This window comes from Scylla paramamosain, chromosome 13 (genome assembly GCF_035594125.1).
Source record: "Scylla paramamosain isolate STU-SP2022 chromosome 13, ASM3559412v1, whole genome shotgun sequence".
Classification (NCBI taxonomy): Eukaryota; Metazoa; Arthropoda; class Malacostraca; order Decapoda; family Portunidae; genus Scylla; species Scylla paramamosain.
This window is the reverse complement of record NC_087163.1, coordinates 4,865,001-4,881,345: the sequence shown is the minus strand read 5'-3', so window position 1 is coordinate 4,881,345 and position 16,345 is coordinate 4,865,001. Positions and strand designations below refer to the sequence as shown.

At 42.7% G+C, this 16,345-nt stretch overlaps 1 protein-coding gene across 2 annotated transcripts in view; it reads left to right on the top strand.

Moving 5' to 3' along the window:
* Positions 1 to 433: 433 nt before the first annotated feature.
* LOC135106151 (protein-L-histidine N-pros-methyltransferase-like) overlaps positions 434 to 16,345 on the top strand; it is a 136,850-nt gene continuing 120,938 nt past the window's right edge. Inside the window, exon 1 of one of the 2 annotated variants that reach the window (XM_064014948.1) lies at positions 434 to 1,142. In XM_064014948.1, coding sequence (XP_063871018.1) covers positions 981 to 1,142 — 162 coding nt within the window. In that variant the 5' untranslated portion in view covers positions 434 to 980. The remainder of the gene's footprint in view (positions 1,143 to 16,345) is intronic. The other variant, XM_064014949.1, reaches the window with a different exon arrangement.

Here is a 16,345-nt window from a genome sequence, read left to right as displayed (position 1 = left end):
ATATATATATATATATAACATTCGTTAATTCAGTCTTTTCTTTATTCATCCTTAACTTTATTTATTTATTTATTTTTTAATTCTTGTTTTATCTTTATTCCTGTATTTACTCGCTTGCCGTTTACATCCATTCACTTTTGAATATTCCACCATCCTGAATCTTATTTTCCTCCTCCCTTCCTCTCCCTCTCTTTTCCTTTACTCTCTCATCCTCCTCCTCCTCTCCCCCTTCGGGCCCCTCCTCCTCCTCTCCCTTCCCCTTCTTATCAAGTTTCTTTGGTGCCGCGTCGACGTTATGAAAGCACACATTAGATAGGCAAACTTCCGCTAATTCAATTTTCCTTTGATACTGCCGTTCCTCCTTCCAGACTTTTTCCCCTCAGAATTCTCGAAAAATAAAATGTGAAAGCGAGGTGACGCCGCTGCCCATCCCGGCGAGCACTGTCCAGAGTTCTTGTTAAGTCCTCGTGTGAGTATTCATGAGGTATAAAACTGCCTTCATGCTACGTAATTGGAATGTTGTATAAAAATTTCCCTATAAAATCAGTCAGTCTAGTGGGGCGATACCTCAGCGCGCCATCGATCCGGGTTTAAACCTCCCTCCCGCACGTGGTCATCCCGCCCGCCGCCAGATGGCCTCAGCGTACAGTAAACAACGCCATCTTCCTCAAGGCCCCTTATTTTAAGTGCATATTACGGTGTTATTTCTGCCTAATTTGTTCATCTGACGTGCTTTCCTTGACCTACGAGTGTTTGACCACCCAGGGACGCGCTGTGGACAGAGGTAAACCATTGGGAACGTGTGTAAATCAGCCAGGAGGAGGCCGTTGCCAAGCAGCTGCCGCCCCACACACCTGCTCCCGTAGCAGTGTTCAAGGCATTTAGTGAATTTAACGTAACTTTAGCACTGAATTCTGTACTGCTTGACATTCCCGGACGCTCTGTGGTACCTCACGCTGGTGGTGGAGTGGGTGTCTTGGATGAGTGCCGGGCTGGAGTGGCGGATCGTGGTGTGTGTGTTGGCGGCGGCGATCGGCATGAGTGAGGCGCGCGGCGGGCCATACTTAAGGTCGAATTTAGCGCGCGCCATGTACAACCGAATGCTGGCCGATGAACGCCTGCGCAATATGAACATGTCCAAGGTAGGTCTGTCAACTCATATTTTGTCTATAGATTGATTAACTGTCATTTTTTAGGCATTCCTGTAAAATATCTGAGAAATAACACGGTATTTAGTGGTCTCGTGTGTTTGTTGTGAGCTGGTGTAGTGCCAGAATGTAGATATGTGGCACTGAGGATAGATAAGGGCGCCAGGTTTGTAAGAGAAAGAATAAATATTAAGTTAGCGGAAAGTGAGGAGTGTTAGCAAGAATGTAAGGCAGTGATAAGGGTGAAATGATAGCAGACAGGTGGGTGCTGGGTGGAGACTGTGCGTGTGTGTGTGTGTGTGTGTGTGTGTTGTGATAGCAGTGAGTGAGTGTTGCCTCCCGTGGCGGTGGTGTGTTGTGGTGGTGTAGGAGGCTTGAATTGTGGTAATGGTGGTGGTGACTGATGGTTGTTGAAAGCTGACGATGGTTGTTTGTCGAAGATAAAAACAATATTTATCCTCTCATTATGCATCGTTCATAATTATTTGTCTTCCTCCTCTTCCTCCGTGCATTTGTTTCCTTTCACTCAGCAGACATATTCACCTTACATTATGCTTGCTGGCTGCTGACTGGTGCAAGCATTTAGAGGCGCGTTTCTCTTGTTTATTACTTGAGTGTTTGGGAAACGTTTTGTCTCGTGGCACAAACTTTGCACAGTGCAGGTACTAGGAAGCAGTTAAACAGTAGGAATCAATGCGCGTTCAGTATTGTGTACTTGCATGTTTATATATGTGTTAATTTGATTGAGTTTAGCAATAAGGTACCATTATTGTCCTCGTTTATTTGTTTGTTTATCTGTTTAATGATTGCTAGACCATTAATCTAAAAAAAAAAAAAAAAAAGAAAGAAAGGGTTCTATAAAACGTGTATCCTGTTTCGGTGTAGAATATAAATTTACTCAAGAAAAAAATAATACACTCAAAGAAAAGATACGACGTTAGAAGCTTTCACACTGCAAAATTGCGAGCACCGCCGTCCATTGCAGCAGGACAAATGTGAGTTATTATCCTCAGGTAATGGTTCGGGCAGGTGAGCGTCGCGGAACATTGCTACCTGCTCAGTTCCCTCGCGTGTGCAGTAGTGCCACTAAATGCTCCTAAGCACTCGCAGTTTAGACAAAATAAGTAGCCAGCGGGGGGCGTCGAGGCTGGCGTTGATAAATGCTCTCCATATATCAGTGAATTAGTCGTACTCGTGTCCACGCAGAGCTCACGATCGGCACCGCTTTTGCACACCCACAGAACAAGTCTCGAGTCCTTTGTTAATAATTCAGTTCAGCCTTAGAAACTGTACAGAACAGGAAGGGGAGTCCGAAGCCTCTCCCGGGTGGAAATGATCGTATGTAGATGAAGGCCCAGCGCTGAATGCTATTGGCAAGTGATAAATAATAATTAATGATGTAAGTTGAATGATCAGATGCTAGAGTGTGACGCCTGAAATTGGATGATGGATGTACTCATAGATGCAATGGTGCCAACGCAGCGTGTCTAGAGGTGGGCGAGGAGGGAGAGTGAGTGGGAGAGGGAGGGGTGTGTGCGTTTGTCACCCTGCCTCTCCCATCGATTTTTATAGGTATTCATTTATATTTTCCGAGTAAAGTGGAAAACTACGCGCACTCCAATATATATCCATCGATTCCCTTGTATTCTTAGAGGTTTTGAGCCGTTAAAAGATATCGGCGTTAAAGAGTGCCGTAAAATTGTACGACAAAGCTCCACTATCGGCAACACCGGGCTGATGCTGGCAGGATAAACGCCCGCTGCACGATAACTATCAAGGACTAGGAGACGTTGCGTCTTAAATATCTTTTTTATGTAAAGTAGAATGACACCAGCAGGATGAGAGCCAGGTGTGGTGCGTACCTGGCCGAGTTTTTGGGTGGCAGGAAAGGGGAGGAGAGAGAGGAGGAGGAGGAGGAACAATAGGCAGAGGTGAGGAATTCGACAGGTGTGGTAGGTGTGTGGTTGATTATTCGAAGGCTTGTTATGACTCAAACAAAGGCTGGATCAAGACTGTCTCTTAGGTGGGAGGAGGTGGGAAAAGACGAGAGGAGAGGGGAGGGGAGGGGTTGAGACGACGAGAACTGCAATGCAAGCATGTGAAGGAGCGCAGGTTTGATCATTGTGAGGCTTGCTGCCACTCAAACAAAGGCTTGAGCAGACTGGAGGGAGATGAAGAAAATGAGATGTAGGGAGAGGAGAGGTACTTAACACGTGTGATAGAAGGGATGTGGGTTTCATCATTCAAGGGCTAAGTATGACTCAAAAGGTTAAGTTAAGGTCGATTTTTTTAGTAGACCGGGGTGGAAGACGAGAAGTAAAGGTAATTGGCGGAGAGGGATGTGGGAAATATGATAGCTGTGTGAGGTTAATAATTCGAAACCTTGCAATTACTCATAGGCTGCGCAAAAGGTGATTTTATTGATTGATTTATTTACTGGTTAGTTTGTTTGCTTGTTTATTTATTGACTCATTAATTTATTCATTATTTTTTTGGTGGAGAGGACGTGAAAGAAGAGAAGGAATGAGAAGACGAGTATGATTTAACACTTATGATTGGCACGTCTTGATTATTCTAACTCAATGATAGCTAGCATTCTTAAGCACTTCAGGGCATTCATAAGGATTAACTTGAAAGACCACGGGGATCATAAGTCAGGCACTGAAGATTATTTTTTCTATTGAATGTGCAGTCCTTTGTTCTTTAACCACTAAAATCATGAACTCTTGAAAACCCCTATAACTTCCACCATAATCGGTTAAAAGAAGTTAAAAGAAATTGAATTATAATATCGAAACATTTAAGAACACCAATAGTATTATTCGAAGGCAAAGTTAATGTTTAATGGCCTGGTAGAGAGGGGTCAGTAATGTGATTAATAAACAGTTCTGAGAGAGGCTCGGCTTAAACAAAGAATACTTTCCTTCACTCCTTTTTCGGGCGTCGGGGAAAGCTCGTCTCGCCACAGCTGACTGGGTACTGATGTAAATGCGGCAGAGGTGATGGTGGCGGTGCTTGTGGTGGTGGTGATAATGGTGGTGCTGGCGAGGCGGTGCAGCTCGATGAGGGGGACAGTTAATGCAGGAATGGTGATTATCGTGAAATTATGTAAGGGTGGAATGGAGTGATGGAGTAATGGAGTGAATGATAATGAATGTGTAGGGTGATGATGATAAGTTTAATGGTGGTGATGGTGGTGGTGGTGGTGTGGATCATTCCAAAGTGATGATGGAGTTGATGGGAAGGATGTGATTGTGTGGCAGTTGACAAGTGGTGGAGAAATGATGGTAAAGGTGATGAGGGTAATGGTGCTTGGATGGTGGTGATGGTGATATCGAAAGGGGTTGAAGGGCGAGGGCGGGTGGGTATGTTGGTGATGGTGGTGGTGATGGTGATGGTGGGTGGGTCACTGATGACGCCGAGGGTTGTTGATGGTGATGATAACGCCACGCGGAGGAAGATAGGTGTTGATAGGTGTTGCGGATATACCTTTCATTTTTTGTGTACTTTGGGTGTAGCGGGAGGGTGTAGCGCGTGATGTAAGGTGTACTCTTGCGGCTCAAATGATTTTTCTAAACAAATATTTGGGTCTTACATCTTTCACGACAGTTATTATTACTGTCACAATGTATAATTTTCTTGTAATTTATTTTCTTAGACTTTTTATTACATGTATTTTTTTTCCCCTCATACGCCCCGCCTCCACCTTCCTGTTTTGAAATTGGTATATACTTTATTCATGTATTTTACTTATGTATTTATATATTATATTATTTTTTGTGGTGTTAGTAATGATTCTGCTTTGGTTTTTGATTTTTTGTTTGTTTTATGTAGAGAGAGAAAGAGAGAGAGAGAGAGAGAGAGAGAGAGAGAGAGAGAGAGAGAGAGAGAGAGAGAGAGAGAGAGAGAGAGAGGAGCCAGACAGCCAACCAGCCATCAGGAATTAACAGCATAGTAGTGTAACAAAGAAAAGGGAGTGGGGAACTGTAAAAAGGAGAATATATGTACAGGAAGGAGATAAGATAAAGACGAACGGAGGGTCAGAGAAAGTGGAGGCTATTGTCAAAACGCGAGGAAAAGCGATGAAGGAACATGACAGATCGGGAACATGGAGAGAAGAAAGAAAAAAAAAAAAGAAAAAAACTTAAAAAATGTCGAATATACAAAAGAAACACGACAGGGAAAAGGAAACGAGGTGAAGATAGTGATCACAAATATGAGGAATGAAAAAAAAAAGATAGATGATAAAACTGTACTTGTATAAATATATATGAAAAACAAATGAAAAGAGAGTAAAAAAGTGCTTATGAAAAGAAAGGTGGATAGATTTTCTAGATGGATAGTAAGTGAATAAGTGGGTTCATGAATGTGGGTGGATGGGTGGGCCTAAACAGGGGAAGCCAAGAGAGAGAGAGAGAGAGAGAGAGAGAGAGAGAGAGAGAGAGAGAGAGAGAGAGAGAGAGAGAGAGAGAGAGAGAGAAGACACGCAAACAAAGAAGCTGAAAGAAAGAGAAAGAAAAAATGAAAGAAAACGAAGACTTGAATAGTGAACCAGAGAGAGAGAGAGAGAGAGAGAGAGAGAGAGAGAGAGAGAGAGAGAGAGAGAGAGAGAGAGAGAGAGAGAGAGAATGAAGGCGGCGTCGGGAGGAACTGAAGGGACGGATGGGCGGGAGTGGGTGGCTAGGTGGAGGAGATGGAAGGGGTGGAGAGGGTGGAGGAGTGCGTATATCAAGTGTCTGCCTCACCTGCCTCAGCCAAGTGAATATTGATGGACGTATGCAAAGCGAGATGATAAGGCAACGTCTCTTCGACCTGGCTGCGAGATGGTGAGATATCTCCGCATGGCCACGAGACCGAGACTTGGTGGGGTCAAGTTTTATCTCTCCCCTCCTCCTCTTCCTCCTCCTCCAGGGCTGTCTCTCCCTCGTCCTCCCTTCCTTACTTCCTTCCTCTGTTCTTCCTTCCTGTTGCTTCTTCGTCAACCGTTCCTTGCCTTTTTTTTTTTTTTCGTGTTTGTAGTCGCCTTTTTTTTTCCCCTTCTTGGTTTGTTCGTGATCTGGATTTTATTTTAATTTGTTGTTGGTGGTAGTGTTGTTGTTGTTGCTGTTCGTATTATTATTATTATTATTATTATTATTATTATTATTATTAGTAGTATTAGTAGTAGTAGTAGTAGTAGTAGTAGTAGTAGTAGTAGTAGTAGTAGTAATAGTAGTAGTAGTAGTAGTATAGTAACATTAGTATTTAGTGTTGGAATAAACCTCATCACAATCTTAATTACCTCCAATCCTTCTATCATGATTTTTCCCTCTCTGTCATGCTCTTGCTCTTATTTTTCCTCCTCATCAACTTCTAAAGATTGTCACTGAGTTACATTTTATCCACAATATTTCATTTAGGGTTCCGTGGCTTATCAATCCTCGTAAGTCATGCAGGTCATACTCGCCTGGACGTATCGTTATCATCCCGTTCTCCCTCCCTATCTCCCTCCTTCCGTAACTAATTATGTTTCGTTATCTGCGAACTATTTACTTTAATATTTGCGGCTTGCGATCTTGTATCTCATCGGCATAATGGAGGCTTACAACGAGTTCTATTTGTTATACAGACGCCGTATATACTCTTATCTTATTAACGGTGTATTTGTAGCAGACTAGTTAGCGTATAAGAAATAAGAATTAGCTTAGTATTATTTTTTTTTTTATACACGTCGTCCGTTTATTCTATTAATCTATATTTTTTTTCGCTAACATGCAGCGCTAGTGTAGTTAGTGTATTAGAAATAAGTATTAGCCCCAAATCTATATTTATGCAGGCGCTGGACACACGTGGCTCAGATTTATGGACGTGGTGTGGTTGTCTGCTATGTTTATCTCCTTTGTCCGCTGGAATTAAAACTAGAAGATATTAGATAGTCTCTCTCTCTCTCTCTCTCTCTCTCTCTCTCTCTCTCTCTCTCTCTCTCTCTCTCTCTCTCTCTCTCTCTCTCTCTCTCTCGGCATGATTGGAGAGGAAGTAGTGGAAGAAAGGAAGGAGAAAATAAAGAAATTAAGAATATGGAGGAGAGAGAAAATGAAAAGAAGGGAGAAGAAAAGTAGGAAGATGCAGAAGGAGGAGGAGGAAGAGAAGGAGGAAAGATTGTGGTTGGAGGAGAAATAGGAAGAATGAGAAGTAGAAGAGGAGGAGGAGGAGGAGGAGGAAGAAGAAGAAGAAGAAGAAGAAGAAGAAGAAGAAGAAGAAGAAGAAGAAGAAGAAGAAGAAGAAGAAGAAGAAGAAGAAGAAGAAGAAGAAGAAAGGTGAGGTACAGTGAGCCAGGAAAGGAAGGGATAGGCAACAGGTGCTAGAGGAAAAGGAACAGAAAAAGAAAAAAAAGCGGAAAGAACAGAAGAGAAGGAAGAGAACAAAGTAACACAAGAAAGGATAGAGGAACAAGGAAGGGAGGACATGAGATATAGGTGAATAGGTGATGGGTAGACGGCAGGCGATGATAGGCAAGTCATGGTGGTGGTGGTGGTGGTGGAGGCACTGGTTATGGTGGTGGCGGTGGTGGCGGAAGAACACCCCTTAACATATAGAGTTGGCAGAATGGATTATGTGTTTATCTTCCTCCATCGACATCCCCGTTGACGTTCTCTAACACACCCAAATATTTCAGGTGAGGCAGGACCCCACCTCGCGTCCCGCTCACCTGAGGCGGCGACCCATCATGCGTTAGAGGGTCAGCCCAGGTAACGTGTGTCTACCTGGCTGGCTCGGCTTGTTGGCTAATCGCTCACCGTCTTATTTAAGGCAACGAGTTCCTTCTAAACTGTCCGGCGCCTCAGAGTGGAGTAGGTTTTCACGGCGCAGCTTGTTCATGTCCTCCAAATGTGTTAAGGGAAGTGATACCTGTCGTCTAAATTCCTCACCTTTTATTTTCCTCATTTTTTTTTTCTTTATTGTTCAAGGAGATTCATTGTTTTTTTTTTTTTTATGTGTGTCTGTGCGTTTAGTAGTTATTGTGGTCGTTGTCTCCGGTTCTTTCATCTTTATGCTTGTATCTTTTCTTTTCTCCTCCTCCACCTCCTCCTCCTCCTCCTCCTCCTCCTCCTCCTCCTCCTCCTCCTCCTCCTCCTCCTCCTCCTCCTCCTCCTCCTCCTCCTCCTCTCCTACTTTTACTTCTCCTGTGTCGTCATTATACAAATTTTTTTATTCTTATTCTCATCCCTCGTATATCTTGTGAATGCTTTCTTTATTGTAATGTGGGTACTCTCTCTCTCTCTCTCTCTCTCTCTCTCTCTCTCTCTCTCTCTCTCTCTCTCTCTCTCTCTCTCTCTCTCTCTCTCTCTCTCTCTCTCTCTCTCTCTCTCTCTCTCTCTGTCCCTCCTTTGCAACCACAACTAACTACTCGTATTTCCTCACCTATATCCTTAACTCCAACACTCTCAGATCTTCCTCCTCCTCCTCCTCCTCCTCCTCCTCCTCCTCCTCCTCCTCCTCCTCCTCCAAGGCGTCTAGACTCTCGCTCTGTCTTGTCCGCAGGTTTTAACGACCCCCTATAGCTCTGATAACCTGGCCAGATAGTGCCAAACGTCATACACCACGACGAGGAGGTGTGAAGCGAGCGGCGGGGGTCCTGGCAGGGGGGCGCGCTCTACGGGGGTGTCTGGTGGTGGTGTGATTGTAATGGGGTGGAGCAGATCTTTTATATTTGTGGTTTCGTTTATTTGTGGTGTGTTGTTGTTGTTTTGGTGGTGGTGGTGATGGTGGTGGTGGTGGTGGTGGTTATTTGTGGTGTTTAGAGTTTATCGTGTTGTTTGTGTACTATGTGTTGTCTTTTCTGTAACCTTTGTTTTTTTGTTTTTTTTTATCTTCTTTTTATATAATATCTTTTAATTCCGTGGTTTGAAAATTGTTTTGTTTGGTTGTGCGTATACGTGTGTTATATTTCACTTCATCAGTTCATTCATGTGTTAGTTTATGTAGTTAGGTTCTGTTTTTTTTTCTTTTCTTTTTCTTTTTTATTCAAATATTTTGCAGTTGTTACCTTCCCTCAAATATCTTGTAGTTTTTTTTTTTTATCTCTCTTGAAATGGAATTCTTATCTTCAAATATTTCACAGTTGCGATCTTTCTTTCACTTTTCCTCCTTTTGTCCTTTTGTCCGCTCAGTGGGTCGCAATGGCGTCAGTGTCACGTGATTCTGTATTAAGACGCCTTATGACCTCGATGTTGCGGCGCCAATCTTTCAATCAATCAGTAGCTATTAACACAACAAAGGCGTGAGTGTTGGTGCGGGCTGGGACACACATAACCACCTTCTTACTTGTACATATTCTCCCAGTAACGCAACGCAACGCAACGCAACACAACACAACACAACGCAACACAACATTCACCCTTACTCACTGATCGCCTCAACACTTGCAGCCATTCACTCCATCACTCAATGCAAATAATAATATCCTTTATTTTCTATATCAAGATTTATATATACATTCCCACGAACTGCTTTTCTCTGTTATGAAGTAAATTCGTGTACCTTCTCTCTCCCTCTCCCTCTCCCTCTCTCCATCCCTCTCCCTCTCCCTCTCTCTCCCTTCACTGTACCTTCCTTAGTGTATACTCGTAAAGATATTCAAATATTACGTTATAACAAGACGAGCGCGTATCATTTTGTGTCCGTCTATGCTGAGTCCTCGAGGATCTTGCTGAGCTCATGTCAGTAAGACGCGGACCCGAGGAAATGCTGCAAAATGGACTTGGTTCTGTAGACTTTTATGTGAAGGAGACGGCGCTGGAGGGGATCTGGTGTGGGGTGGAGGGAGGGAGAGAAGGAGGGAGGGAAGGTAGGTGGGGAGGTGGATAGAATTCTTAAGTGTTATGTGTGTGTGTGTGTGTGTGTGTGTGTGTGTGTGGTCGGATTGTAGAAAAAAATGAAAAAAACAAATGTAGGATAGGTGTTGTACTTGCCTCACAGGGTGCTCTAGGGTGTATTTACTTATATAAATGGTGATATTTGTAAGTGTGTTCTGGTGTGTATGGTGTGTACTTGTTCTCGGTGTTCTTGATTGTGCGTTGTGTTAATTACAATAATAATGATAGAAAATAATACTAAATGCGAAAGAATAAAAGGTGTATGAAAATGGTGTGAAGACTGAGGACCTGGTAAAGTGTAGGAGAATCTTTGTGTGTGTGTGTGTGTGTGTGTGTGTGTGTGTGTGTGTGTGTGTGTGTGTGTGTGTGTGGTGTGTGTGCAGATGTTTTGACGTGTACATGCCCGTATCCGCATGAGTGTTTACATGATGCCAAATAAGCGTGCATTTGTTGTCATTGTGTGTGTACATGAATGCTTGTGTGTGTGTGTGTGTGTGTGTGTGTGTGTGTGTGTGTGTGTGTGTGTGTGTGTGTGTGTGTGTGCGGCTATCGTCGGTATCTACAGAGCCTCATGTCGGGTTTAAGCTCTAAAACACTGTGGTGCGCGTCAAGGGCAGATGATTGGATGAAATGCTCTATATTCATATCTATCGATCGATACGGAAAGTTATATTACGTGTGGAATTTCCTATCAGGATATATATCTCGTTCACTTTACTAGGGCGAGGATATTTTATGCAAGAATGAAGGGCGGAGGCAGAGTGACTTTTAACCTCTGTCCGGGCACGGCGTCTCGAGTCAGAGGAGGAGGAGGAGGAGGAGGAGGAAGGTGATGGTGGTGGTGGTGGTGGTGGTGGTGGTTTGGTGTCCCACTTAAGAGGATCTCGTTGCCTTTCTTTGTCCCGTTGTTGTTTTGTACAAGCAGCGCCTCCTTCCTTGATTTATCTGAGGACTGTTCTAGAGGGGGAGAGGGAAGCACCGCAGTGACGAGGGCGGTGAAGGCGACTCCCTGTTTACTTACTGGCGGAGGAGAACCACTTTTTGGCGGCCGCTCCACTTAGAACTGTGAATGTTTGATTTATTCCCAAAATATAATCGCTCGTAACTCGTCCCCCTGGTGGCCATAAGAGGCGGAAGCGACCCCGTGGTGTTGCTTTGTCTCCAGGGACGCGTGAGGATGCGCCGTTAGGATTTGCCAGGGTCTTGGGTGTCCTGTACCGAGTAAGATCTAATTGAGGTTCTATAGATCTTGCTACCGAGGATCTCCTGTAGGATTTTTCAAAGGCTATAGGATGATTTTAAAGATTGTGACCCTTTCTTTGAAGCCTCATCGTCTTTTTAATGATGTCATGGTCTTCTTGAGGGTCTAATGAAAGTCATCGTAAGAGTATTTTCTTTTTTTATGATGCTGAAATTATATTTAGGATGGTATAGTATTTGTAGCGTTGGAAAATATTCTTTAGTTTTTTATATTATTTATGATGCAATATTCTTTAGATTATTAAGATAACTTTAAGGAAGCAGAATGTTGTGTAGGGTATTTGAAGCTTTATGCTGTTATAATCTTATGATCATTATAATCACCTTAAGGATATTACGTTTTTTTTTTCTTCTTTTTTTTTTTTTTTAGAATTGTATATAACGTATTAAAATCCTCTTTATAGTATTGCAATCCTCTAAAGTATTAGAATCATCTTTTAGAGAATCAGAATCTTCTTTTTCATTTTGTGTTTTCTTTAAGGCCTTGTTCAAGAATCAAAGAACTTAAGAAGCCCCAAGTTTTATTTTCCACCACACATAACCAAGAGTAGTTTAGTTGCAAGAACCTTCTCAGAGCCCGGGGATATTGTTGTGCAGTGCCAGTGCTTGGTATTAGAGGCAGCGAGACAGACGAGTCCCAGATCCGAGAGGCAGCTGCACTTTATAGGGATTGAGACGTTGAGGGCCGCGACCCGCACCCTCTCATTTGGATCAAGGGAAAAGTTGTAGCACATAATTATTTTCTTTCAAGGTGTGTTATTGAATCCCTTTTTGATACGGACGCACGCACATGGTCTCTCTCTCTCTCTCTCTCTCTCTCTCTCTCTCTCTCTCTCTCTCTCTCTCTCTCTCTCTCTCTCTCTCTCTCTCTCTCTCTCTCTCTCTCTCTCTCTCTCTCTCTCTCTCTCTCTCTCTCTCTCTTAATATAATGTAATACACAAACATACGGAGGATTAGACACTACCACCATCACTACTACTACTACTACCACCACCACCACCACCACCACCACCACCACCACCACCACCACCACCACCACCACCACAGTAATACATGCAGAGTAACCTCATATGCATAATTAACAATAGCCAGTAACCAGCTGTATAGGACGACACATGCAGAGAAGAATATAGAAAAAAAAAAAACAGAAAATCTATATACACAATCCGGCGCCGCATGCAAAAGAGCAGAGTAATGTGGCAGCGTAAAGGTTGAAGTAATTAAATGAAGGAAAAAAATAATAATGAGTATCTGATAGGATCCGCGCCACCTGAGGACACTCATTAAGTCTCTCAAGCACAGGTGAGATACAATCTGTGCTGAGGAGAAGAGTAAATGAGAACATGGGGACGGAAGAGGAGACAATGGAGGAGGGGCGGGAGAGATAGGACGAGGAGGACGAGGAGGAGGAGGAAGAAGAAATATAGATGAGAGAATGTAGGACTAAGGTGATAATGATAGTAAGAAGAGAAGATCTGTGAAAGAGAGGAGGAAGGAAGGATTAGACTGAGGTGATAGTAATAGCAAGAAGAGAAGGAGAAAATCGATGAAAGGGAGGAAGAATGAAGGAAATAAAGGACTGAAGAAGAAACAATAGTAGGAGAAGAACTTAGATGAAAGAAAGAAGGAAGGAAGGACTGGAGAGAGAAAGTCATAGAAAGAGAAGGAGAACTTAGAAGAAGAGGAAGAACTGAATAGAAAAAAAAGTAATAAAAGTAGTAGAAGGAGAACTAAAATGAAAGCATGAAGGAAGGAAAGGGAAGATAGTACGAATAACAGGAGGAGGAGGAGGAAGAGAATATAGATGAAAAACGGAGAAAAAAAAAAGAGGAGAGTACAAATAGGTGGAGGAGGAGAAAATAGATGAAAGACGGAGGAAAAGAGAGGAGGAAGAGAAGAAAAGAGAGTGGAGGTTAGTGTGTGTGTGTGTGTGTGTGTAAGTGTGTGTGTGTAGGTGTGCCTCGGAATTATGCCATACACGTAGAAGGTGCGATATTGAGCGATAATAAGGGTGAGTTTGATGCGCCGACGGATATGCTAATGACCTCTAGGGACACGAGAGTAAAGTGGATGGCTTTTAATCTTTGGAGCTTAAAATTTCGTGGTGGTTTGATACGGCTCTTTATGCTCGTCCTTTTTAGTATCCAATGTACCTACGTGGGTTTTCATTTTTTTATTCATTTATCTCTTTAGCTGCTTAGTCTGGGTGTTGCTTTTGAAAGTTAGGAGTGTGTAGCGTTTTATTTCATTTGGTATTTATTTTAATGTTTAGTTGAGTATTTGGGTTTTTGATGTTTTCTTATTATTTTTTTGTATTTATCCTTTTAGTGTTTTGTATGTTTATTTGTTTATTTTTTTTCGTTTTGTTTAGTATTGATTTATTGATTTAACTAGCTGGATTGTTGATTTAATTCAATTTCACATATATACTTCTAACTGAGTTTAAAGTGCTATAATATTTTTTTTTTTAAGCTTTGAATTGTGATAGTTGTTATTGTTATTATTTGCTATTTCATTCTGCATGCTATTTATATAATTAGCTGCTTAATTGGGTAATTACGTAGTATATAATCAAGTGCGTGTTAGTTGGTTTGTCATTCAGTCTTATGTGATATCTATTTATTTCGTCATTTATTTCTCATTACTTCAAGCATATGTTCTTGTTCACTTAATACTCTGCCTAAGGTTCAAGGACTTAGGTATTTGCCACATGCACTATATATTCTGACGTCACACCTCATGCTTTCCTTAGCACGTCATCCTATTGTGTCACCATTCAATATCTAACACTCGACAATTCGCACGTGAAGGACAAACAGTCAGGTAGGTATCGTATCGCAAGACACATTGAGGCTAACAGCTTTCGTGCGAGGCTGGGAGAGTGTCGTACATCAGTAAATTGGAGCAAACACACTTCCGATCGATATTTAGAAGGGCGAGTATGAAGGATGCTGGGTAATATATGAGTTTTGAATGTGTGTCGGTGAGAGTAGGAAGAGGAGGAGGAGGAGGAGGAGGATGAAGAGGAGGAGGAGGAGAAGGGAAAGTCAACTAGCTATGTATACTTATAGGAAAACGTCTATGGACCTGTTCCCAATTTGTGCAGGTGTATGGAAGGTGTAGGGTTAGGTACAGGTGGGGGTAGGGTGGGAGGGAAAGGGACACGTGGAGGGAGGGAAGGGAGGGAATGATGGCGTAGGACAGGTAAGAAAATCAGTTAAGTGGTGTAAGTGCGAAGACAGATAGTCGTGGGCGGAGCAGACAGGTGGAGAAAGGTGTGGAGGCAGTGGTATGTAGGCGGAGAGAGAGAGAGAGAGAGAGAGAGAGAGAGAGAGAGAGAGAGAGAGAGAGAGAGAGAGAGAGAGAGAGAGAGAGAGAGAGAGAGACGAACATGACATTTTTTCTTTTCTTTCTTTTTCTTTTTTCGCTTCAAGAGGAATACACACACACACACACACACACACACACACACACACACACACACACACACACACACACACTACATGGAATAATTTTCTTAAACATTTCCGTGTCTTATCTCGAATACTTTTAACGACTTCCAGTGGAGTTTATTGGAGATATTAAAGTTATTTCCATGACCAGTGACAGTGTAACAAAAATTAACCCCCCCCAAAAAAAAAACATCCATAAGAACATAACTAAACCCAACTAATCATGCCTTTGTTCTGTAAAAATAGTTATGAGAGAACAAAGAGTTTCTGTATCTCGTTCATAATCTCGCTTAAAGGAGACTCAAGTATAATTACACCATGCACTGAACCGTCTGAGTCGAGAAGGTGACGCGGTGATGGTGTTGAAGCGGGGCACAGGTGAGATGACGGAGTGAAGGTCGAGGTGCACAGGTGGGTGGGTTGGGCAAGTAAATGTTAGGTGGTGGTAGGTGGGCGCGGGGGGTGGTGGCGGTGATGGTGGTGGGAGGTGGTGATGGTGGCGGTGATTAGAAGTGGTGAATGAGGAATGAAGGGAAGGATGAGCCGCCGCAGTGCCGCCAAGGGAGGACTTACCAGTGATAACATCTCTTGAATTTAAATAATTGATACCATCACGGAATATATATAGCCTCAGGGATCCTTAGACATAAACATTGCACTAGGGACGCACCTTAAATACAACAGATAGGTAGAGGCTCATAATTTTTTCTTAGTACTTTGGAGATTGATGGGTTTCGTGGTTCGGTTTTGTGCTTCAGGTGAGTCCTCAGTGTTCGGGACTTGGTAACACTCCCAACCCCCCCGCCAGGTGTCCGGAGTGAAAGATGGATGCTTGGATATTATCGAGGGTTTAGGCGGTAAAGCATCGTGATTTACCTTCCCTAAGACTCCAGGGTGGCGCCCGCAGGGTGTTCTAAAGGCCACTAATGATGGAAATATTAATGTGTGAAGAGAGTGTTAGGTGTTCCACGTGTCCCTAATGATTGAAATAACAGGTGTTTCAAGGATCCCTCAATGACAGAAATATGGTGATGTTCCATGGCTTGCTAGTGACGGAAATAACAAAGTACTCCAGGATTTTCTTATTAGGGAATCAGCAAGACTGTTACAGGGATCCCTAATGACAGAAATAGCACGGTGTTTGAGGATCCTTAAAATGATAGATCTAGCAAGGTGTTTCAGGGATTCCCGGTGACAGAAATAGCAAGGTGGTTCAGGTTCCTTAATGATACAAATAGAGGGTTGCTCCACGGGTCTTTAATTGTAGAACTAGGAAGGTAATCTAGGGATACTTAAAAGAAATAGCAAGGTGTCTTAGTTCCCTATTGGCAAAAATAATTATTCCACATATCTCATAATAGAAATAGGGAGGTGTTTCGGGAATAAAATATTAATGTGATTTTTTTTTGTTTATGTAAGAGGGACACTGACCTAGGGCAACAAAAAAGAAGAAAAGCCGAGGTGCTAGTCGCTAAAGAGAAAGCCAGAATTGGAAGATAAAGTGTCTTGAAACCTCCCTCTTGAAAAAAAAAAAAAAGTTCGTCATAAGGAAGACGCAGTACAGAAGCAAGCAGATAATTAAGAAGCATACCACTACTGAGAGGCCACGTGTTGAATAGGATATGACAGA